The sequence below is a fragment of the Lithobates pipiens genome, unplaced genomic scaffold (genome assembly GCF_037356315.1).
Source record: "Lithobates pipiens isolate NorthernLeopardFrog02 unplaced genomic scaffold, aLitPip1_a1.2 Scaffold_22, whole genome shotgun sequence".
Taxonomy (NCBI): domain Eukaryota; kingdom Metazoa; phylum Chordata; class Amphibia; order Anura; family Ranidae; genus Lithobates; species Lithobates pipiens.
In genome coordinates, this window is record NW_027507784.1 from 144,034,288 (window position 1) to 144,059,138 (window position 24,851).

At 45.7% G+C, this 24,851-nt stretch overlaps 1 protein-coding gene across 2 annotated transcripts in view; it reads right to left on the bottom strand.

The window, feature by feature from the left end:
• The window catches only part of LOC143924233 (ras-related protein Rab-5B-like), a 113,419-nt gene extending 92,835 nt beyond the window's left edge, over positions 1 to 20,584 (bottom strand). Inside the window, exons 1-2 of one of the 2 annotated variants that reach the window (XM_077448428.1) lie at positions 20,408 to 20,584; positions 15,462 to 15,520 (exon numbers count right to left, since the gene is read on the bottom strand). In XM_077448428.1, coding sequence (XP_077304554.1) covers positions 15,462 to 15,474 — 13 coding nt within the window. In that variant the 5' untranslated portion in view covers positions 15,475 to 15,520; positions 20,408 to 20,584. The remainder of the gene's footprint in view (positions 1 to 15,461; positions 15,521 to 20,407) is intronic. The other variant, XM_077448429.1, reaches the window with a different exon arrangement.
• Positions 20,585 to 24,851: the final 4,267 nt, after the last annotated feature.

Consider the following 24,851-nt stretch of genomic DNA (forward strand, 5'->3'; position numbering starts at 1 on the left):
GGCTGTGTAGTGCACGCCCCACACTATATAAGGCCGCCATCTCGGCGGCCTCGTGTAGTGTGTTGGCGTCTGAAGCAGTGGGTGTTCTGTGTACCTTCAACACAGTACACACCGGTTGTTTTCGGCCGATTTTTCTATCTTGCTGATGTGTAGTGGTTATTGTCTGTGCCCTGACCGCAGTATACACCGCTATATTCACCTCGCCTATATAGCTAGTGATCTATCTTTTATAATAGAGCTTGCAGTCAGTAGTGTTAGGAGATAGTGCGTGCTGAGTTAGAGTAGGATTTTGCAATATCAATCAATTGGATCGCTCTGCAAATGCTGTCTCATGTACCCCTTAAAGTGGAAGTAAACCCATCGATTTAAACAGTTAAAAAAAAAAAAAAGGCATGCCGGGAATGCTAACTGCACATTGGTTGTGCTCTCAGCCAAACTATCAAACCATCCAATGGCTGGTGTCATAACGAATCACATGTGCAGCACCATAGCAGTTGAAGATTAAACAGAGGCAAAGATGGCAGCTTCCTTGGCTGAAAACGATAGGGGAGTTTACTTCCACTTTAAATGGACAAAGCCTACTTGATCTTTATGCGCAGCCACTGCGCCCATCAAGCGCAGCCACTGTGCCCATCAAAGGCAAGTACTGTGCTCATTAAAACGCAGCTACTGGTGCCACTAGCGGCTGGTGCTCAAAATTTTTGGGGAGGCGCAAACAAACAGAAAAAAGAAAATCAATTGCGGCCATTGTGCCATCAAACTAAGCCACTGTGCCCATCAAGCCCAACCACTGTGTCTATCAAACGCAGCCACTGTGCCCATCAAGCGTAGCCCCTGTGCCCAGCAAGTTCAGCCACTGTGCCCATCAAATGCAACCACTGTGCCCATCAATTGCCACCATCGTGCCCATCAAATGCAACCACTGTGTCTATCAAACGCAGCCACTGTGCTCATCAAGCGCAGCCACTGTGCCCATCAAATGCAACCACTGTGCCCATCAAACGCCGCCACTGTGCCCATCAAACGCAAGCCACTGTGCCCATCAAATGCTGCCATTATGCCCATGAAACGCAGCCACTGTGCCCATCAAAGGCAGCTACTGTGCCCATCAAGAGCAGCCATTGTGCCAACTACCATACCTATCAATTGCTGCCAGTATGCCCATCAATTTCTGCCAGTGTACCCATCAATTGCCGCTCCTGTGCCCCATCAAATGCTGCCAGTGTGCCCATCATTTGCCACTGCAACTGTGCCCCATCAAATGCTGGCAGTGTGTATCACCCCAGAACTTGCCTGTCTCGCAGCGGGTCAGTGGCGGTGTCCTGCGTGCTCCTTGATGTCTTCTTCCGTCCTCTCTATCAGGCGTCCAATCACAGCGTCTGATGTTTCAGCCAATCTGGTGACAGATAACAGACCCGAGCACCTGATTGGCTGAGAGGTGGTTCAGTGTTAGCAAAGTGAATTCCTTCGCTTTGCTAACAAACAATTGAGTGAGCAGCAAACGCACAGCATTGCACCCGCTGTTTACCTTTTTGGGTGCCTATTAGAGTCTACGGCTCTAATCAGGTGCTTCCAAAAAAAAAAAAAAACATCACTATAATTCAGGTGCCCAGCGCCAGAAAAGGGGCCAGACACCTGAATAGGGGGTGTCAGCGGGGACTATAAATAGATTCATGCAAGGCATGAATCTATCTATGGTGATAGAGCGGTGACAGAAGAGAGGGGGCAGCGCTCCTGCGCCCTTTACGGACGCACTGCCACTGTATGTTATACTTTTCATTTAAAGCCCCTCTCAGAGATAAAATCCACACCCCTGCCTGTTGTAGCCACTTCCTATTGGATGGGCTATGGTAAAAAAAAGGTGGACGTCAGCAGAGAGGATTGGAGGAGACTGGTAGTCCCCTGGGTCGGTGGTACTCCTAACAGTGGGGATGTGGGATCTAGTTTGGGGATTTACGTGGGTATATCTGGCTTCACACAGTAAGGGGGAAAAGGCCTAATAGAAAAAGATAGTGGGTATTTAAGTCAAATAATGAAGAGGTAGAGAAAACATTTTGGGAGCCCAATGGATCCAGCAAATTATGCATTCTAATTATTTTCCTATTGCATTCTTCTTTCTTTTCTCCAGTACCACTACATTAAACTCCCACTTAAATTAATATTTTATTGCTTCATAGGCAGAACAAATGTCATTTGTAATTATATGGCAGAGGTTGCAGTGTGGTGGCACCAGCACCAGTGCCTAAGGCCCAATTTTTCTTCCCCTGTTTAACAGGGACATGCAATTACAATTCTTGATATAATATTTCACAGGAGGGCCCCTTCCTGTGCCCACCCAGAGTAACGGTGAGGACCACAACCACCAAAGGTCAATTTTTCTACCACTGTTCAACAATGGCATGTAATTACAATTCTTGATATAATCGTTCACAGCAGGGCGCTCCAGCGCCCACCAAGAGTCACTTTGAGGGCTTACAATGTTGTGGCAAAACCAACACCTTGTTCCGCCATTTCTGCAGAGCATATAGGGCAGGCCCCTACTTTCAAACATCCAACTTACAAACATCTCCTACTTGCAAACGGAAGGAGACAACAGCAAGTGAGATGAAAAAAGATGGACGACAAAACAAATTATACAGGGGTGATAACCCTTCCCTATGTTTTCCAAAAAGCTTAAAAATTGTTTTTTTGACTGGAGCTACACTTTAAAAATGTACCAGTTAAAAATTACAAACAGATTCAACTTAACACAACAAACCTACACAGTCCCTGTCTTGTTTGCACCGCCTGTATACTGCTGTTCTGAGTATATAGGGCCTGGGGGCCACACGCATTTCCTTTTTTTAATATGGGTACAGGGTTCCCCTTAATATGCGTACAAGACCCAAATGGGGCTGGTAATGGGCAGGGAGGGCTACCCATGCCATTTTTCTCAATGATTTTCAACCATATTGCAGGAACCAGATATAACATTAAAACCGCAAGCAGTTTTAAATGGTGTTATTTCCGTTTAATGTCATTTTGTGCAGGGACTGTTCTAAACACGGGAAAGACGTGGCACTTCACAGGCATACTACAGACACCCCCCAGGCACGATATTTAAAAGAATATTTCACTTTTTTTTTTTTTTCACTTTAATCGTCATTAAAATCAGTGCTCCCGCCAAAACGGCCGTTTTTAAAACTTTTTTTTGCATTGACCCATGTCCCCTGAGGCAGGAGTCAGGTCCCCAAACCCTTTTTAGGACAGTATCTTGCATATTAGCCGTTAAAATTAGCACTTTTCATTTCGAACGTTCGAGTCCCATAGACTTTAATTGGGTTCTAACGTTCGTTCGAACTTGGGGTCTGTTCGAAAGTTCTGGTGCGAACCGAACCGGGGGGTGTTCGGCTCATCCCTATTTGTGAACCATTCCTTTGTAGATTTTGCTGTATGTTTGGGATCATTGTCTTGTTGGAAGATAAATCTCCGTCCCAGTTTCAGGTCTTTTGCAGACTCCAACAGGTTTTCATCCAGAATGGTCCTGTATTTGGCTGCATCCATCTTCCCCTCAATTTTAACCATCTTCCCTGTCCCTGCTGAAGAAAAGCAGGCCCAAACCATGATGCTGCCACCACCATGTTTGACAGTGGGGATGGTGTGTTGAGGGTGATGAGCTGTGTTGCTTTTATGCCAAACATATCGTTTTGCATTGTGGGCAAAAAGTTCGATTTTGGTTTGATCTGACCAGAGCACCTTTTTCCACATGTTTGGTGTGTCTCCCAGGTGGCTTGTGGCAAACTTTAGACGAGACTTTTTATGGATATCTTTGAGAAATGGCTTTCTTCTTGCCACTCTTCCATAAAGGCCAGATTTGTGCAGTGTACGATGGACAGGATTGTTGTCCTATGGACAGACTCTCCCACCTCAGCTGTAGTTCTCTGCAGTTCATCCAGAGTGATCATGGGCCTCTTGGCTGCATCTCTGATCAGTCTTCTCCTTGTCTGAGCTGAAAGTTTAGAGGGACGGCCAGGTCTTGGTAGATTTGCAGTGGTCTGATGCTCCTTCCATTTCAAAATGATCGCTTGCACAGTGCTCCTTGGGATGTTTAAAGCTTGGGAAATCTTTTTGTATCCAAATCCAGCTTTAAACTTCTCCACAACAGTATTACGGACCTGCCTGGTGTGTTCCTTGGTCTTCATGATGCTCTCTGCACTTTCAACAGAACCCTGAGGCTATCACAGAGCAGGTGCATTTATACAGAGACTTGATTACACACAGGTGGATTCTATTTATCACCATCAGTCATTTAGGACAACATTGGATCATTCAGAGATCCTCGCTGAACTTCTGGAGTGAGTTTGCTGCACTGAAAGTAAAGGGGGTCGAATAATTTTGCACGCACCACTTTTCAGTTTTTTATTTGCTAAAAAAGTTTAAATTATCCAATAGATTTCGTTCCACTTCACAATTGTGTCCCACTTGTTGGTGATTCTTCACAAAAATTTTAAATTTTATATCTTTATGTTTGAAGCCTGAAATGTGGCAAAAGGTTGAAAAGTTCAAGGGGGCCGAATACTTTCGCAAGGCACTGTATATGTACGGGCAAGGCTTGGATGAGATAGATCAATTTGGGCAGGATGTTCATTTTAAGGAGGTTGCACCTACCGAACCAAGAATGGAGACCTCCGTGCCATTTCTCAAGGAGCAGTCGGGTTTTGGTCAGTAGGGGTGGGAAGTTACGTTCAAACATCCGGGAAATGTCAGCTGGAATTTTTGTGCCTAGATACGTTAGGGCTGTATCGGTCCATTTGAGGCTAAAACTTTTTCAGAGTAGAAGCCTCTTTCCCTTCTAATTTACTGATACATTTATAGGGGTTTAAGGGTTTTGAATGGGACTTTGGGAGTATATCCTTACTGTACCCACATTTTTTGGAGGAGCTATGCCCTATTGCAGCAAGAGGCTGTTTATCTGGGGCCTCCTGGGTTCCGCTGGGGGATTCCATAAGACAGGAGATAGAGCAAACATGTAGTTTTACTCTGCCTTCCCCCTAAAAAAAGGCAGGTGGAATGGGGAGGGGGGGGGGGGGGGGAAGGGTAACGTGATTGGTGAAGCCCAGCCTGTTCTGGCGGACCCAGGAATTCTAAGACACCTAGAAGCTAGGACGTCTCACCCCCTCCCCCCCTCCCTTTCCAAGGGGGGTTTCTACTCACCAGGCCTGGCCTGGAGTTGTAGTTGCTTTCCCTTCCTCCTGTTCCGTGAGGAGGTTAGCTGGGTCCTGGGCTGCTGGTACTGCTTGTGGGGCTAGTACAGCAAGCTGTCCACTGTCTGCCACCTTGCTCAGTCTCTCCACGCTGTTCTCCTGGTGGTTTTTAGCAGTTCTGGGCTGCGCTGTTCCTCCGGTGCCACCCACTTCCTGTGATGCGGCCATGTACCGGAGTGAGGCTTGGAGTGCATCACTTCCTGCAAGATGATTCCCGGAAATGAAAAGAGCGGCTGGCAGCGGCGTTTTATGCACATGAAGCGATGTTGCGTACTCCCTGCGGCCATAGCGCTGGTGCAGCCTTGAGGGCGACCTGTGAGAAGGACAAGCCTGCAGGTGAGTTAACCACTTTCAGACCGGACCATTTTGCTGGTAAATGACCAGAGGTCTTTTTACACTTTGGCACTGCGCTGCTTTAACTGGTAATTGCGCGGTCATGCAATGTTGTACCCAAACAAAATTTGCGTCCTTTTCTTCCCACAAATAGAGCTTTCTTTTGATGGTATTTGATTGCCTCTGCGATTTTTATTTTTTGCGATATAAACGTAAAAAGACCGCAAATTTTGAAAAAAAATGATATTTTCTACTTTTTGTTATTAGAAAAATCCAATAAACTCAATTTTAGTCATACATTTAGGCCAAAATGTATTCAGCCACATGTCTTTGGTAAAAAAAAAAAAAATAATTGTATATTTATTGGTTTGCGCAAAAGTTGTCACATCTACAAACTAAGGTACGTTTTCTGGAATTTACGCAGCTTTTAGTTTACGACTGCCTATCTCATTTCTTGAGGTGCTAAAATGGCAGGGCAGTACAAAACCCCCCCAAATGACCCCATTTTGGAAAGTAGACCCCCTAAGGAAATTGATAAGAGGCATGTTGAGCCCATTGAATATTTTATTTTTTTGCCTCAAGCGATTGAATAATGACAAAAAAAAAAATTTATTTTTTTTTTTACACAAAGTTGTCACTAAATGATATATTGCTCACACATGCTATGGGCGTATGTGAAATGACACCCCAAAATAAATTCTGCTGCTTCTCCTGAGTACGGGGATACCACATATGTGGGACTTTTTGGGAGCCTAGCCGCGTACGGGGCCCCGAAAACCAAGCACCGCCTTCAGGCTTTCTAAGGGCGTAAATTTTTGATTTCACGCCTCACTACCTATTACAGTTTTGAAGGCCATAAAATGCCAAGATGGCACAAAACCCCCACAAATGACCCCATTTTAGAAAGTAGACACCCCAAGCTATTTGCTGAGAGGCATGTTGAGTCCATGGAATATTTTATATTTTGCCACAAGTTGCGGGAAAATTACAAACTTTTTTTTTTTTTTTTTTTTTTTCACAAAGTTGTCACTAAATGATATATTGCTCATGCATGCCATGGGCATATGTGAAATGACACCCCAAAATAAATTCTGCTGCTTCTCCTGAGTACGGGGATACCACATATGTGGGACTTTTTGGGAGCCTAGCCGCGTACGGGGCCCCGAAAACCAAGCACCGCCTTCAGGCTTTCTAAGGGCGTAATTTTTTGAGTTCACTTCTCACTACCTATTACAGTTTTGAAGGCCATAAAATGCCAAGATGGCACAAAACCCCCACAAATGACCCCATTTTAGAAAGTAGACACCCCAAGCTATTTGCTGAGAGGCATGTTGAGTCCATGGAATATTTTATATTTTGCCACAAGTTGCGGGAAAATTACAAACTTTTTTTTTTTTTTTTTTTTTTTCACAAAGTTGTCACTAAATGATATATTGCTCATGCATGCCATGGGCATATGTGAAATGACACCCCAAAATAAATTCTGCTGCTTCTCCTGAGTACGGGGATACCACATATGTGGGACTTTTTGGGAGCCTAGCCGCGTACGGGGCCCCGAAAACCAAGCACCGCCTTCAGGCTTTCTAAGGGCGTAATTTTTTGAGTTCACTTCTCACTACCTATTACAGTTTTGAAGGCCATAAAATGCCAAGATGGCACAAAACCCCCACAAATGACCCCATTTTAGAAAGTAGACACCCCAAGCTATTTGCTGAGAGGCATGTTGAGTCCATGGAATATTTTATATTTTGCCACAAGTTGCGGGAAAATTACAAACTTTTTTTTTTTTTTTTTTTTTTTCACAAAGTTGTCACTAAATGATATATTGCTCACGCATGCCATGGGCATATGTGAAATGACACCCCAAAATAAATTCTGCTGCTTCTCCTGAGTACGGGGATACCACATATGTGGGACTTTTTGGGAGCCTAGCCGCGTACGGGGCCCCGAAAACCAAGCACCGCCTTCAGGCTTTCTAAGGGCGTTACAGTTTTGAAGGCCATAAAATGCCAAGATGGCACAAACCCCCCCCCCCCAAATGACCCCATTTTAGAAAGTAGACACCCCTAAATTTAGGGGTACACTAGTGAGACTAAGTAATAAATGGCGGGTGCCCTGAAACTATAAAAAAATAACTAACCAACCAGCGTCACCTGTAACAGTTATATGGTGATCACTGGTGAAAGGGTTAACTAGGGGGCAATCAGGGGGCTTTATGCGGTAGTATATGGGGGTCCCTGGCGCTATAAAAAGCTGCGGCGAACCTAAATACCTACCTGCCTAACTAGCGTCACCTGTGACACTAATACAGCGATCAGAAAAACGATCGCTTATTAGGCTGGGTTCACACTGGAGCGATGCGGGAACGCCACGAATGCGCGGCGGGTTCCCGCATCGCATGCCTCCCGGCGGCAGTTCACACTGCCCTATGCGAACTGCTGGGAGTGTCAGTGAAATGTTAATGACACCCCCAGATCAGTTCGCATATCGCAGTGCGATCTGCAAACTTGGATCGCATGGTGTGAACACCCATGCGATCCGATTCTGCTGCGGACCAAAAAAAGGGTCCCGTGCGAGTTTGCGGCGGATGCGGCGGGTGCGACACGAATTCAGCCATACTATCTGTATAGCTGAACTCGAATCGCAGAGATCGGATGTGATTTGCACTGCAGTGCGGTGCAAATCACATCCGTTCTCATAAACCGCTGCAATGTGAACCCAGCCTTAGTGACACTGGCGACGGGGGGTGATCACGGGGTTAAACCTTTATTGGGGGGGTTAGGGGGGTACCTTAGAACTAAAGGGGGCTAACCCTAACTGCCCTAACAGTTATTAGTCACAAATGACACCCGCCGGGTGATCAGGGGGTTAAACCTTTATTAGGTAATAAATGGCGGGTGCCCTGAAACTATAAAAAAATAACTAACCAACCAGCGTCACCTGTAACAGTTATATGGTGATCACTGGTGAAAGGGTTAACTAGGGGGCAATCAGGGGGCTTTATGCGGTAGTATATGGGGGTCCCTAGCGCTATAAAAAGCTGCGGCGAACCTAAATACCTACCTGCCTAACTAGCGTCACCTGTGACACTAATACGGCGATCAGAAAAATGATCGCTTATTAGGCTGGGTTCACACTGGAGCGATGCGGAAACGCCGCGAATCCGCGGCAGGTTCCCGCATCGCATGCCTCCCGGCGGCAGTTCACACTGCCCTATGCGAACTGCTGGGAGTGTCAGTGAAATGTTACTGACACCCCCAGATCAGTTCGCATATCGCAGTGCGATCTGCAAACTCGGATCGCATGGTGTGAACACCCATGCGATCCGATTCTGCTGCGGGCCAAAATAAGGGTCCCGTGCGAATTTGCGGCGGGTGCGGCGGGTGTGGCGGGTGCGGCGAATGGCTGAACTCGAATCGCACAGAGATCGGATGTGATTTGCACTGCAGTGCGGTGCGAATCACATTCGTTCTCATAAACCGCTGCAATGTGAACCCAGCCTTAGTGACACTGGCGACGGGGGGTGATCACGGGGTTAAACCTTTATTGGGGGGGTTAGGGGGGTACATTAGAACTAAAGGGGGCTAACCCTAACTGCCCTAACAGTTATTACAGTCACAAATGACACCAATGCAAAAAAAAAAAAAAAAAAAATGACATTGGTGTCACTGTGACTGGGGGGCAGGGGTAATTGGGGGGGTGATCGGGGGGTAAAGGGGGGGTGTGAGTGTGCCTGGCATGTTCTACTGTGTGTGGGGTGTGTTAGTGCAACTCACCGTTCCGCTCTCCTCCGTGTCGGAACGAAAAATACCGACACGGAGGAGAGAATACATCACTTCCTCTCCTGTGTTTACATTACAGGAGAGGAAGTGATGTCACCGGGGATTTCCATTCGTCGGGAGCGATCGCGAGGGGGTGGCCATGAATGAATGGCCGTCCCCTCGTCCGGGATCGCTCCCGAACGAAAGCCGACCGCCGCAGGCACCGGGCGGGGGCCCGATCGGGCCCCCGACCCGCGGGAGGCAAAGGACGTACATGTATGTCCTTATGCCTGCCCGTGCCATTCTGCCGACGTACATCGGCGTGCGGCGGTCGGCAAGTGGTTAATCCCTTCCCAGCCTCCCTAGAACCTGTCTCAACAGGGGACCATCTGACCCTCCCCAGTCATTTGGTCTTTAAACAAAACAAACATGCTGCTGTGTTCGGGAGAAACACAATCAATACTGGGTATCAAGGGGAAGGGTGGAGACTTATAACAAGCTGTTTCATGTAGGGAGGATCCCTCTCTCAGTTGTGCCGTCCTGGAAGGCAATAGGAGAAAAGATTTTACTATCCAAAGTTAAAACAACAAGGACAGAAGATTTAATAGATGGCAAGTTGAAAAAAATAAATCTGAAGGACCGCATTAAATACTATGGGAAAGAATGGAACTTTAAAAGCATATGAAATAAAACTGAGCATTTAGTTTATCCTGTAAAAAAACTTCAAAGACTAACCAAACAGAGGTGGATCAAAAATGACCCTGGAATTACTGGAAACTGTAACAACTTTTTTGCATATATAATAAAATAATACAATGGCAATTAAGATGTAACATTTCACATGTTTTCAAAAATCAGATAGCAGCAGAGTTTGGAAGGATTGCTGTGGGATAGGTCAGAGTGCTCTTTGGGCCTTTAAAAATACTTTAAAAGCTGAGGTCCACCCTAAAGTGGACCTTCCGCTCATCGGAACCCTCCCCCCCTCCGGCGCCACAATTGGCACCTTTCAGGGGGGAGGGGGGTGCAGATACCTGTACAGTACAGGTATCTGCACCCACTTCTGGGATAGCGCTCTGCGGAAAGGGACGTATATTACGCCCCTTTCCGCAAGTGCCCGCCCCTTTCCGCAAGTGCCCCGCTGCCTGCTGGGAAAACACACAGATCCCAGAGGCAGCGGGGACCGTCCTTATTGCGCAGCGCGGCTCGCGCATGCGCAGTAGGGAACCGGGAAATGAAGCCAAAAGGCTCCATTTCCTGATTCCCATACCCAAGATGGCGGCGGCAGCACCCGAGAGACGATCTACAGATCGGCTTCGGGTGCCGACATCGCGGGCGCGCTGGACAGGTAAGTGTCACTATTTTAAAAGTCAGCAGCTGCAGTATTTGTAGCTGCTGGCTTTTAAAAAAAAAAAAAACGCGGAGTCCCGGCGGACTCCCGCTTTTACCTAGAAATATGGTCTGTAGAGAGATCTCAACTTCCCTACGTTTAAAATTACCGCAGTACCTTGTTCACATGGGGGTACTACAGTGTACAATCATACAAGGACTGTTTTTGTCTGCACATGCGTCCCATGCGTTCCTGTGCAGGCAGTCCCATTCATGTCATTTGGGATGCAGTGGCTGCACAGACACAGCTACTGCTCCCAATCTGACAGCCATGCAAGTGACCGGCACCGAATGCAGACAATGCCGGCTATCGAAATTGGGAGCAGAAAGAGTTTGTACTCCCTCCCCTGTCATATGCGGTACCCCTTCAGCTTCAGCAAGAAGAAACTGGAGCAATGCTGTAGGCAATTTACAGCACGTAATTATTTGGATAGCATAATTATTATTAATGTGGAATGTATGTTCCTTGATAAAGAACATTATTTATATCAAGTGGTTATGGATAAAAATCTACTTTAACCACTTAAGGACCAAAAGGATTTGTCGCCTTAATGACCAGGCCAATATATATTCTTTTACATATTTTTGGTAAAATCCGAGGCGTATATTGATTGGTTTGTGCAAAAGTTATTGAGTCTACAAAACTATGGGATAGATTTAAGGACTTTTATTTCATTTATTTTTTTTATTGTTTTTACTAGTAATGGTGGCGATCTGCGATTTTTAGTGGGACTGCAACATTGCACTGGACAAATCCTATCCCAAATGATACTTTTTGGGGACCAGTGACATTATTACATTGATCAGTGCTATAAAAATACACTGATCAATGTAAAAATGACACTGGCAAGGAAGGGGTTAACACTAGGGGGCAAGGAAGGGGTTAACCACTTCAATACCTTAGGGCGTCATATGACTTCCTTGACTTTGTGTGGGGATAATTGAATGATGCCTGCAGCTACAGGCATTATTCAAATATCATTCTTTCCAGCCGGCGATTCTGTGCATGATAAGAACAATCATAGCGGCAGTTCTGCCGCTTGATCATTCTTATAGGCGACAGGAGGGGTCGCCCCCCCCCCCTCCTGCCGCCATCCGGTGCTTCCCCGGGCTCTCCCGTGCCATCGGGGGCCCGGAGAAAGAATCGGCCGGTGCCGGATAATGACGAAAGAGATTTCCGGTGACCAGATGGTCACCAGTCATCTCTATGACTGTCGGAGGCCCAGGTGTGACGTCATAACGTCACGCCTGAGTTCCCGGGAAGTAAACAAAGCCGTGATAGTGGCTATCAGCATGAGATCAGTGAATTTTTTTTCTCGATCTCATGCTTTCCAACCTGGAGGAGAGATGTGGGGTCTTTTTTACTCCGTATCTCTCCATAAAGAGGACCTGTCACAATAGATTCCTATTACAAGGGATGTTTACATTCCTTGTAATAGGAATAAAAATGATCAAAAAAAAAAAAAATGTACAAAAAAATAAAAAAAAAGTGTAAAAATTAAAAAAAATAAGTAAAATAAAAAACAAAAAATTAAAACGCCCCTGTCCCCGGTAGCTTGCATTCAGAAGTGAACACACATGCAAGTCCCACCCACATATGTAAACGCTGTTCAAACCACACACGTGAGGTATCACCACGTGCGTTACAGCGTGTGCAACAATTATAGCACTAGACCTCCTCTGTAACTCTAAACTGGTAACCTGTAAAAATGTTCAAAGCGTCGCCTATGGGGATTTTTTAAGTACCGAAGCTTGGCGCCATTTTAAAGCGTGACATGTTAGGTATCTATTTACTCGGCGTAACATCATCTTTCACATTATACAAAAAAAAAAAATTAAAAATCGGCTGACTTTACTGTTTTGTTCTTTTTTAATTCATAAAAAATAATAAATTTCCAAAAAAAGGCATTTGAAAAATTATTGCGCAAATACTGTGCAAGATAAAAAGTTGCAATGGCCGCCATTTTATACCCTAGGGTGTCTGCTAAAAAACATATATAATGTTTGAGGGTTCTGAGTATTTTTCTAGCAAAAAAAAATAAAATTATGATTTTTACATGCAGGAGAAACGTGCCGGAATGGGCCTGCTATTAAAGTGGTTGACTGTGTTCCCTAGGTGTGTTCTAACTGTAGCGGGATGGGCAGCAAGGGACATGACAGACATTGCTCTTCCCAGTCAATGGGAACAGTAGATCTCTGTCATGTCCCCTGCCAGAATGGGTATTCGCCTTGTATACACAGGCAGATCCCTGTTCTGCCCCTGTACTAGGCGATCACGGGTTGCAGACAGACATTGATTCCACCCAACCCATAGGAAAGCTCCCGCAGCATGCGCCTGCCTGCAACTATGCCTGTGCAAGCCACCGTACAGCTACAGCAATTTGCGTGGGAGAGCCAACCTGCCTCTGCATAAAGACGGCAGCTGGTCAGCAAGTAGTTAATGACCCAATTAGGCTAATAACTTCTTCATCAAGCTGTGCTGCTGCAACAGGGTTTAAGGATCAAGATGTGCTGTTGGTTAAGATTTTCTGGATTACATTACTGGCCAAGAAAACTTACAAATATTTTGACAAATAAAACCTCTCATTCAACACTGTGTTAACTTCCTGCATGACTTCATCATTCGCAAATTCAAGACATTATTAAACGTTCATATTTATCATTAAAGCAGAACGAATCCCGCCTATTGTTTTCAACATTGGAAGCTGCCATCTTAGCCTTTGTTTGATCTTCAACTGTCATGGTGCGCCACATGTGATCAGTTATGACACCAACTTTTTGATGGGCTGACAGTTGAGAGCACAAGCAAATGTGACAGTTACATTCCGGGCACGTGCTGGAATTGAACTTTTTTTTTAAAAACTTAAATCAATGGGTTTAGTTCCGCTTTAATGTCTTCTGGACTTTATGCTGTGGTGACTACACTGAAAGCAACTAATAAATGTAACAGCAAAATATCTTAAAGTGGAACTTTACCCATAACTTGATAAAATAAAAATGTACTTTGGGAAGGAACCTACATTCCACATTATTAATTATGCTGCCAAAATGAGCGTGTGCTGTACATTGCCTCAATCATTGCTCCCGTTTCTTCTTGCTGGAGGCTGCAATTTGGCTGAATCCCAGAGCCCCAGAATAGCTGTAAATCATAAAGTGGAACTAAATCCATTGATTTAACAGTTTAAAAAAAAAAAAAAGTTACATTCCTGGAATGCCAGGATTGCTAACTGTCACATTTGCTTTTGTCCTCAACTAAACTGTCAAACCATCAATTGGCTGGTGTCATAACTGATCACATGTGCAGTACAGATCAAAAAGAAGCAGCTTTCTTGTCTGTAAAGGATCGGAGGGTTAAAGGGGTTGTAAACCCTCATGTTTTTTCACCGTAATGCACGCACAGGGACTCTCAAGGACAGCGCTTCTCCTAGGTGGTTTCCCGAGGCGGAGAGGAGACGCAAGTGCTGTAAAGGGACCCCAGAAGTCGATGACCGGGGCCACTCTGTGCAAAACTAACTGCACAGTGGAAGTATATGTTTGGTATTGGGAAAAAAAAAAAAAAGAAAGAGGGTTTAGTAACCCTTTAATTCTGCTTTAAGCCTGTCAGCAGATCAGCCTCTACCAATTCAGCGGTGCTTCAAAATAGAGAGCAACTAAACTTTAATAAACAAATCTGAAAAGGAAAAAGAGAGCGACTGAGCATTACTGGATTTTAAACAGTAGAGACACTTATTTTTACTATTTTTATATAGCAATACCTGCAAAAGGAGTCAGCTTGAAGTGATCTAGCTAACTATTTCATTCTAGATAAACTAAAGACAAAACTTTAAGTTTTGGATAGAGTGGAGAGGGATCAAACCACTTGGCAGTTTTAATTGGTGTCTGTGTCCCCAATAAGGCGATTCCTCCTCTCTATTTTCCCATTTACCATCATCATTGATATTGAAAGTAAAACAGAAACCAAAATTTTCCCCCAGAAAAGTAAGAGGGAAAATCTTCCAATGGGGACACTAGTTCTGGTGACCTGGGGGTCCCCAAGGGATTCCCTTAATTTGCAGGGATTTCCTCTTATGCCATGTACACACGATCGGAATTTTGGTCGGAAAAAGCTCTGATGGTTTTCCTGACAGGATTTCGCTCAAGCTGTCTTGCATACACACGGTCACACCAAATTCCAACCACCAAAATGCGGTGACGTACAACAAGTATGACGGGACTAGAAAAAGGAAGTTCAGTAGCCAGTAGCCAATAGCCTCCATCTCGTAGTTGAATCTGAGCATACGTGAGTTTTTGCACATCGGAATTGCATACATACGATGGGAAAAATTGAGAACCTGCTTTCAATCTTTTGCTGGCGAAAATTTGGCCAGCAAAATTCCGATGGAGCATTCACACGGTCGCATTTTCCAACAAAAAGCTCTCATCTGTCTTTTGCCGAAATTCCGACTGTGTGTAGGTGGCATTACTTCCTATTTTGGGACAGGAAGTAAAGGGAAATCTCCGCAATGGAACACAGAAGGCAAAAAAAATAAAATCACACAGGGGTCATAACCCTCCACTCTATCCAAAATGAGAACAAAAGGTTTTGTCTATAATTCTACTTTAATTTTATGACTATAGTTCCACTCTAACAAAGTACAAACAAGCAGGCAAATTAGGATACAGTAATGAGCTTTCTTCCTGTTACATGTAAAACGTGATTATGAAGAATTTTCCATAATGCGGAATTGTCACCAGGCACCTTTTGTTTGCATACAAGGCAGAAGGACGTCATAACCACCTTACAGATTCCTCTGTCACCTGCAGGTACACAAGTACAGGAACAAGTCACTTTCACACATTTGATGACCTTCCAAGAGGAAGGTCCATAGAAGAGCTTACAGCCATTTATCCAAACTGCATACAGCTGCTTCAGGCTTTTTGCTTTACTATTTGGCATCAACTGATCTTATCAATACAAATGACATCTTATTCCCGACAAAAATCCCTCCCTCTTACTTGGGTATAACAAATTGTACCTCTCAGCAGTAGGAGTCATCTTCCCTTCTCTAACTGCTTCAAACATTCAGCCATGATTCACATTGCAGTGATTTGGCATATGATTTGACAAGTCAAATTGCGTGCCAAATCGGCGGGTATTGCCAGCAATGGCACCATCCGAATCGGTGCAACACCGACTTTGTGGCACCACACCGATTCCCCATTCTTTATTCATTTTGGTGACTTTGGGGTGTGATTTTAATAGACATCTGTACAGAAACCCACACAGAGGTCTCTGAAATCGCCCCCGAATTCGGGACGGACATGCAGGTATGAAATTGTGAGAGTTCAGCTGAACTTGCACGATTTTATTCTCGCTGTCAGTGTGAACCTGGACTTAAAGCTTAAACCTTCCGCTCATCGGAACCCTCCCCCCCCTCCGGCACCACAATTGGCACCTTTCAGGGGGGAGGGGGGTGCAGATACCTGTACAGTACAGGTATCTGCACCCACTTCCGGGATAGCTCTCTGCGGAAAGGGGCGTACATTACGCCCCTTTCCGCAAGTGCCCGCCCCTTTCTGCAAGTGCCCCACTGCCTGCTGGGAAACACACGGATCCCAGAGGCAGCGGGGGACCGTCCTTATTGCGCAGCGCGACTCGCGCATGCGCAGTAGGGAACCGGGAAATGAAGCCGAAAGGCTCCATTTCCTGATTCCCATACCCAAGATGGCGGCGGCAGCACCCGAGAGACAATAGAGAGATCGGCTTCGGGTGCCGACATCGCGGGCGCGCTGGACAGGTAAGTGTCACTATTTTAAAAGTCAGCAGCTGCAGTATTTGTAGCTGCTGGCTTTAAAAAAAAAAAAAAAAAAAAAAACGCGGAGTCCCGGCGGACTCCACGCTTTAATGTTAGAACCTTCTAAGCCAGAATAAACTGTACTCTACATCGGTCAAATGCTTTAGTAACACGCCTTTTCCTTTCCTTTAATACCAACGCATCAAACGGTTCTAGCCTATGTGACACCTTATTACCGGAACTCAGACTGCCCCAAAGTGTACCAGCAAACAATGATCACAATGAGACACATTGTCACCACCAAAGTTAGTTCACCTCATTCACACCAAGTGCAGAGACATGCTTTATTTTGGTACCTGTCCCTGCAATGGCACAATTCAATTGTTTTCTATGTGCCCTGTTCACACCATAACATTGTTGTCATGTGAGGTTTTTTTTTCCCGTGCAGAAATATGCAAAAGAAAAATGTTCTCTGCAAGGGTAGGTTTTATATGTTATAAAAGGAGCCAGGCCAGCCAATGCTCCAGAAAAGTTGTTTCCCCAATCATGTTTACTGTTGTGAATGGAGAAGTGACGTTGTGGCTCCTGATCTCCCAGCACAGAGAACACAGTGTGGACACACAGCTGCCTTGTAGTGCCTGTTACCGCTTCTGCTTTATTAGCTACATTTAGAAAATAACTGTAAATAAATACCATGGAAGGACAGAGATTTCTAGGAAACATGATTCATTCACTGGCTGCCCTCAATTAGGAAAACTCTTGTGGGTGTGAGATCCCTGGGGGGGGTGTCAGCAGTAGTAATAGCAGATCACTGGATTGTGCTGACCAGCCATTCCCTGAACACCATAGTAAACACCAGAAGCTTCAGGAACAAATGAATACTGCCTGATCCCATTCAGCTGATTATGGTCACTGTATATTAGTGATCAGCGATGACAACGCCACCACTCTAGTGATCAGCGACGACAACGCCACCACTCTAGTGATCAGCGACGACAGCGCCACCACTCTAGTGATCAGCGACGACAGCGCCACCACTCTAGTGATCAGCGACGACAACGCCACCACTCTAGTGATCAGCGACGACAACGCCACCACTCTAGTGATCAGCGACGACAACGCCACCACTCTAGTGATCAGCGACGACAACGCCACCACTCTAGTGATCAGCGACGACAACGCCACCACTCTAGTGATCAGCGACGACAACGCCACCACTCTAGTGATCAGCGACGACAACGCCACCACTCTAGTGATCAGCGACGACAACGCCACCACTCTAGTGATCAGCGACGACAACGCCACCACTCTAGTGATCAGCGACGACAACGCCACCACTCTAGTGATCAGCGACGACAACGCCACCACTCTAGTGATCAGCGACGACAACGCCACCACTCTAGTGATCAGCGACGACAACGCCACCACTCTAGTGATCAGCGACGACAACGCCACCACTCTAGTGATCAGCGACGACAACGCCACCACTCTAGTGATCAGCGACGACAACGCCACCACTCTAGTGATCAGCGACGACAACGCCACCACTCTAGTGATCAGCGACGACAACGCCACCACTCTAGTGATCAGCGACGACAACGCCACCACTCTAGTGATCAGCGACGACAACGCCACCACTCTAGTGATCAGCGACGACAACGCCACCACTCTAGTGATCAGCGACGACAACGCCACCACTCTAGTGATCAGCGACGACAACGCCACCACTCTAGTGATCAGCGACGACAACGCCACCACTCTAGTGATCAGCGACGACAACGCTACCACTCTAGTGATCAGCGATGACAACGTCACCACTCTAGTGATCAGCGATGACAACGTCACCACTCTAGTGATCAGCGATGACAACGTCACCACTCTAGTGATCAGCGATGACAACGCTACCATACTAGTGATCAGCGATGACAACGCTACCACTCTAGTGATCAGAGATGACAGCGCTACCATATACTAGTGATCAGCGATGACAACACTACCATGCTAGTGATCAGCGATGACAACGCTACCATACTAGTGATCAGCGATGACAACTCTACCATACTACTAGTGATTAACGATGACAACAATACCATACTACTAGTGATCGGCGATAACAACGCTACCATATACTAGTGATCGGCGATGACAGCGCTACCATACTAGTGATCAGCGATGACAGCGCTACCATACTAGTGATCAGCGATGACAGCGCTACCATACTAGTGATCAGCGATGACAGCGCTACCATACTACTAGTGATCAGCGATGACAGCACTACCATACTACTAGTGATCAGCGATGACAGCACTACCATACTACTAGTGATCAGCGATGACAACACTACCATACTACTAGTGATCAGCGATGACAACACTACCATACTACTAGTGATCAGCGATGACAGCACTACCATACTACTAGTGATCAGCGATGACAGCACTACCATACTACTAGTGATCAGCGATGACAACACTACCATACTACTAGTGATCAGCGATGACAACACTACCATACTACTAGTGATCAGCGATGACAGCACTACCATACTACTAGTGATCAGCGATGACAACGCTACCATACTACTAGTGATCAGCGATGACAACACTACCATACTACTAGTGATCAACGATGACAACACTACCATACTACTAGTGATCAGCGATGACAACACTACCATACTACTAGTGATCAGCGATGACAACACTACCATACTACTAGTGATCAGCGATGACAACGCTACCATACTACTAGTGATCAACGATGACAACACTACCATACTACTAGTGATCAGCGATGACAACACTACCATACTACTAGTGATCAGCGATGACAACACTACCATACTACTAGTGATCAGCGATGACAACACTACCATACTACTAGTGATCAGCGATGACAACACTACCATACTACTAGTGATCAGCGATGACAGCACTACCATACTACTAGTGATCAGCGATGACAACACTACCATACTACTAGTGATCAACGATGACAACAATACCACTCTAGTGATCAGCGATGACAACAATACCACTCTAGTGATCAGCGATGACAACAATACCACTCTAGTGATCAGCGATGACAACAATACCACTCTAGTGATCAGCGATGACAACAATACCACTCTAGTGATCAGCGATGACAACACTACCACTCTAGTGATCAGCGATGACAACAATACCACTCTAGTGATCAGCGATGACAACAATACCACTCTAGTGATCAGCGATGACAGCGCCACCACTCTAGTGATCAGCGATGACAACAATACCACTCTAGTGATCAGCGATGACAACAATACCACTCTAGTGATCAGCGATGACAACAATACCACTCTAGTGATCAGCGATGACAACACTACCACTCTAGTGATCAGCGATGACAACAATACCACTCTAGTGATCAGCGATGACAACAATACCACTCTAGTGATCAGCGATGACAACACTACCGTATACTAGTGATCAGCAATGCTTGTGCTATAAAAATCAGGTACAGCAGTGTGTTTTGGGATAACAGTTTTTGATGATCATTGTAAGCACCCCTGTTAGAAGTAAGTGGTTTGTAGCTGATAAAACTGCAAGAGAGCTTGTACTTTCGGAAAAAAACAGACTTGTTGAAAGGTGAAAATAATGGAAAGAAAGACTAAAGAGAACGAATGCAGCCACCACATCTATAACTTGGTGAGCTGCAATGTAATAAACGTTTTCTTTGTGTTTATGAATACAGCTGTAATGACGCCCGGTGACAGTGCCGATAGACCGGTGATCCGTGCCATCCCCGGGCAGGCAGTGTGTTGTAGTAGAGAACAATGACAAGAGAGGCGCAGTGTCCCCGGTACCGGGAGATCACGTAGCCCGGGTAGTGGCCCGGCTCCCTGTCAGTTGTATGGGGCGGACGGACATACCTCACACCATCAGGACTCGCTGACAGCTCGGCGTTGTGTCCGCTGTGGCCTCGCCTCCTCTTTCCCGGGCAGAGCCTCCCTCAGCTCGCAGGGCTCCTGTCACTCCGTATGTCTCTCCAGAGGGGGGCGAACATCCTCCGGACACCGGAAATCCATCAACAATCTCCACTTCCGCCGTTCGCTACGGCTCTGACTGGAAACTCTGTGGTGGTCACATGATAGGGTCAGTGTCTTTACGGTGATAAGATCACATGATCACCAGCCACTGGCCTTTCATGTGACCTGATGTAGTAGTGATAATGTGGGAGCTGCTCTCCCTGATTTGCTGGAGAGCTGTCATCCTGATCCTCACTGATTACTGCTGAGTTCTCGAGCAACCATGGTCCGAATATTGTAACCCTTTCACTACTAGAGACATTTTCCTGCACAATTTTCAGTCTATGTATGTTGGGAGGCACTTTAAAAAATGTTTTTGTTTTTATTTGTCACTTTTTGTTCACTTAACTTTATTTCTATTAATAACTCCCTATGTGAAGGCATATTTGAAGTTACAGATTCTCCTTGTAGCAGATGACATTTTGGACAAAATGTCATACGCATGTAAATTTAGTTTTTGCTTCAGAACAGTAGGGGTTCTGAGGGTTAATTATGTAGGTTGGCCTTGGCATCAGTATGGCCGGGCTGTGTTGGAAGTTCTGACTGGTCATGTGTATGGTGAGGTGCACATGACAGACGAGAACCAGGCTTGGTTGGACGTTTTGAGTATCAACCTTCTCGGAACCAATCAGTGGGACTGCCGGGCCCCGCTGAGGAGTCTGGGAAGGGGTACTTAAGATGTGTGGGTCACTTGTTTGGAGAGAGGAGTTCGTGAAGCCCGTGTGGTCTGTTCTGGTTCCAAGACTGGGGTAGCCCCATGAGGGGTCCCGGTCACGGGGTGTTCGACATCCCTCAACATGTTCCTGATAGAGGCCCCTAGTAGACCCGTCTGGTCTGGGGTAGGGATCTGTCTGTTCCCGAGTCTCGGAACCGGCTGGTCCGAGGTGCAGTAACTGAGGGAGGATTCAAGGTGTCCAGGTGTGCTCTCGGCTTGAAGAGGCACCACAGCACGTGGAAGTGACCGAGGGAGGACTCTTTGGAGGAGGGCCGGCAAGTGGCATCCTGGGAAGTGCCTGGTTACTGAGTTTGGAAGGACATTGACAAATTCATGCTTTTCCAGTACCATTGAGGAGACAGGGAACGTTCCAGGTACTGAGGAAAAGGTTCATGTTCACCTTCAGTTAAAACTTGTACACGTTCATAGGATTGTTTCAAGTTTTGAGTCAACGTGCTGACTGCCATGATCTCTGGCTAGAGATCTGTTCAGCCTTGAAGTACCCAGCTGTGAGTGGCTACTCTCTGGGTGTAATTAGAGACTTTTCTAGACCTGCAGTTCAAGGTGCCTGAGTTTTTCACCAGTGCCCTCTGTTCCCATGAGAGACTATGTTATTGGATGTTACCACTGCAAAATAAAACCTTTTAAAAGGACTTTATTCATGTCAGCGTTTAAGTTGTTGGGTATCAACCCTGGGAACCCCTAGACGTGGAAGAGAAGGTAACTGGTAAGCCCAATAAGTCAAGGCCGCCCAGCTAGGGTTGTGGCCACTACATCCTTATTGAGATATCAGAGTGTAGGCAGGTGGTACTCTTTTTTTATTTAGCAAAAAATAAAAAACTTAGAGGTGATCAAATACCACCAAAAGAAAGCTCTATTTGTGGGAACAGAATGATAAACAGCGCTGAAATCTGAAAATTGGCTTGGGCAGAAAGGGGTGTAAGTGCCCGGTATTGAAGTAGTGAAGACACCAGCTCCTGGGTTTAGCAGTTTTTATGCGAGATGCTAGTTTAGGGACAGGTTCCCCATATGACAGAGACAGTGCTTAGTGGTAGGCAAAGGTTCTGGCGTAGGGACAGTGCAGGGATCATGAGTACATCACTTCAGGAAGCCTCCCCTTTGGGTGTGGACTGGCCAGGCTGCTCCTCATTGCAGATGCTGTCGGCATCTTCAAGTCTTCATACCACTGTCAGTTCGTAAGTGGCTCCAGATGGGTGTGCCTGGCTATCTGCTTGCCGACTGATTCACATATGAGTATGGCAACAGAGCGGCTCTCCTGCGCTGGATCACATATCGTCAGAAGACCGGGCCAACGCTGGGAGAAGAAAGCGGAGGCCCGGCAAGGAGAACCGAAGAGCGGGACAAGACCCCCGAAGACGGAAGAAGATTTTAAAAACCTGTGTTGTGTTTTTTTTTTTTTTAACCACTTGACCACTGGGCACTTAAACACCCTTAATAACCAGACCAATTTTCAGCTTTTGGTGCTCTCACATTTTGAATGACAATTACTAAGTCATGCAACACTGTACCCATATGACATTTTTGTCCTTTTTTTCACACAAATAGAGCTTTCTTTTGGTGGTATTTAATCACCTCCTCAGTTTTTTATTTTTTGTGCTATAAAAGAAAAAAGACCGAAAATTCTGTGAAAAAATGAATTTTTCTTCGTTTCTGTTATAAAATTTAGCAGATTAGTAATTTTTTCTTCATAAATTTTGGCCAAAATTTATACTACTACATATCTTTGGTAAAAATAAGTACAAATTGGTGGATATTATTTGGTCTTTGTGAAAGTTATAGAGTCCACAAGCTATAGCGCCAATATCTGAAAATTGATCACACCTGAAGTACTGATGGCCTATTTCAATTCTTGAGACCCTAACATGCCAGAAAAGTACAAATACCCCCCAAATGACCCCTTTTTGGAAAGAAGACATTCCAAGGTATTTAGTAAGAGGCATGATGAGTTTTTTGAAGTTTTCATTTTTTCCCACAATTCTTTGCAAAATCAAGATTTTCTTTCCTTTTTTTTTTTCCCACAAAATTGTCATATTATCAGGTTATTTCTCACACACAGCATATGCATACCACAAATTACACCCCAAAAAACATTCTGCTATTACTCCCGAGTACGGCGATACCACATGTGTGAGACTTTTACACAGCATGGCCACATACAGAGGCCCAAAATGCAGGGAGCACCATCAGGCGTTCTGGAGCACCCAGGCCAATTCTGTCATTTCTCTCCTACATGTAAAAATCATCATTTATTTGCTAGAAAATTACATAGAATCTCAAAACATTATATATGTTTTTTTAGCAAACACCCTGGAGAATACAATGTTGGTCGTTGCAAATTTTTATCTCACACGGTATTTGCGCAGCAATTTTTCGAACGCGTTTTTTTGGGGGAAAAAACTGTTTTGTGCTTAAAAAAAAAAAAAAAAACAGTAAAGTTAGCCCAATTTTTGCATAATGTGAAAGATGAAGTTATGCTGAGTAAATAGATATCGAACATGTCACTCTTCAAAATTGCACATGCCCGTGGAATGGCGCCAAACGTCGCTACTTAAAAATCCCCATAGGCGACGCTTTAAATTTTTTTTACTGGTTACATGTTTTGAGTTACAGAGGAGGTCTAGGGCTAGAATTATTGCTCTTGCTCTAACGTTCACGGCGATACCTCACATGTGTGGTTTGAACACCGTTTTCATATGTGGGTGGGGCTTACGTATGCGTTCGCTCCTGCGTCTATGGCTGGGTATTGCAGGGTATCACCGAGTATGGCTGGGTATCTCCGAGTATGGCTTAGTATTGCAGGGTATCTCCAAGTATTGCTGGGTATGGCAATTTATGGCAGGGTATTGCAGAGTATTGGCAGGTATTGGCGGGTATTGCAGAGTATTGGCGGGTATTGCAGAGTATTGGGGGGTATTGCAGAGTAATGGCAGGGTACTGCAGAGTAATGGGGGTACTGCAGAGTAATGGGGGGTACTGCAGAGTAATGGCGGGGTATTGCAGAGTAATGGCGGGGTACTGCAGAGTAATGGGGGGTACTGCAGAGTAATGGGGGGTACTGCAGAGTAATGGCTGGTATTGCAGAGTATTTGCAGGGTATTGCAGTGTATTTGCAGTGAACTGAGGGGTTAAATTTGGTGAGCAGCGATGTGGGCACTGCAGATGCAGCCCACATCGCTGCTAACACCGATCTCTTTCCCCTCCGCTGTACCGATCGGTACAGAGAGGGGGAGGGAGGAACCGGCGTCATAACATGACGCCGGTTTGTTTACAAATGATCACTCCGTCATTTGACGGAGCGATCACGTGGTAAACGGCTGCGACGAGCGGCCGTTTACCGTGATCCAGTGGACCCGGCGGTCACGGATGATCTCGTGTGCACGCCCCAGGGGGCGCGCGAGAGCAGAATTCTGTAAGGCCGTTAATTAACGGCCTCTCAGAGTTAAACAACCGCCCTGAAGCCGTTAATCGGCAATGGGCGGTTGTTAAGTGGTTAATCAATAACAGTTTTTTATTTAGTATTATGCCAGATACAGTTCAAATGCAGTGTTCATA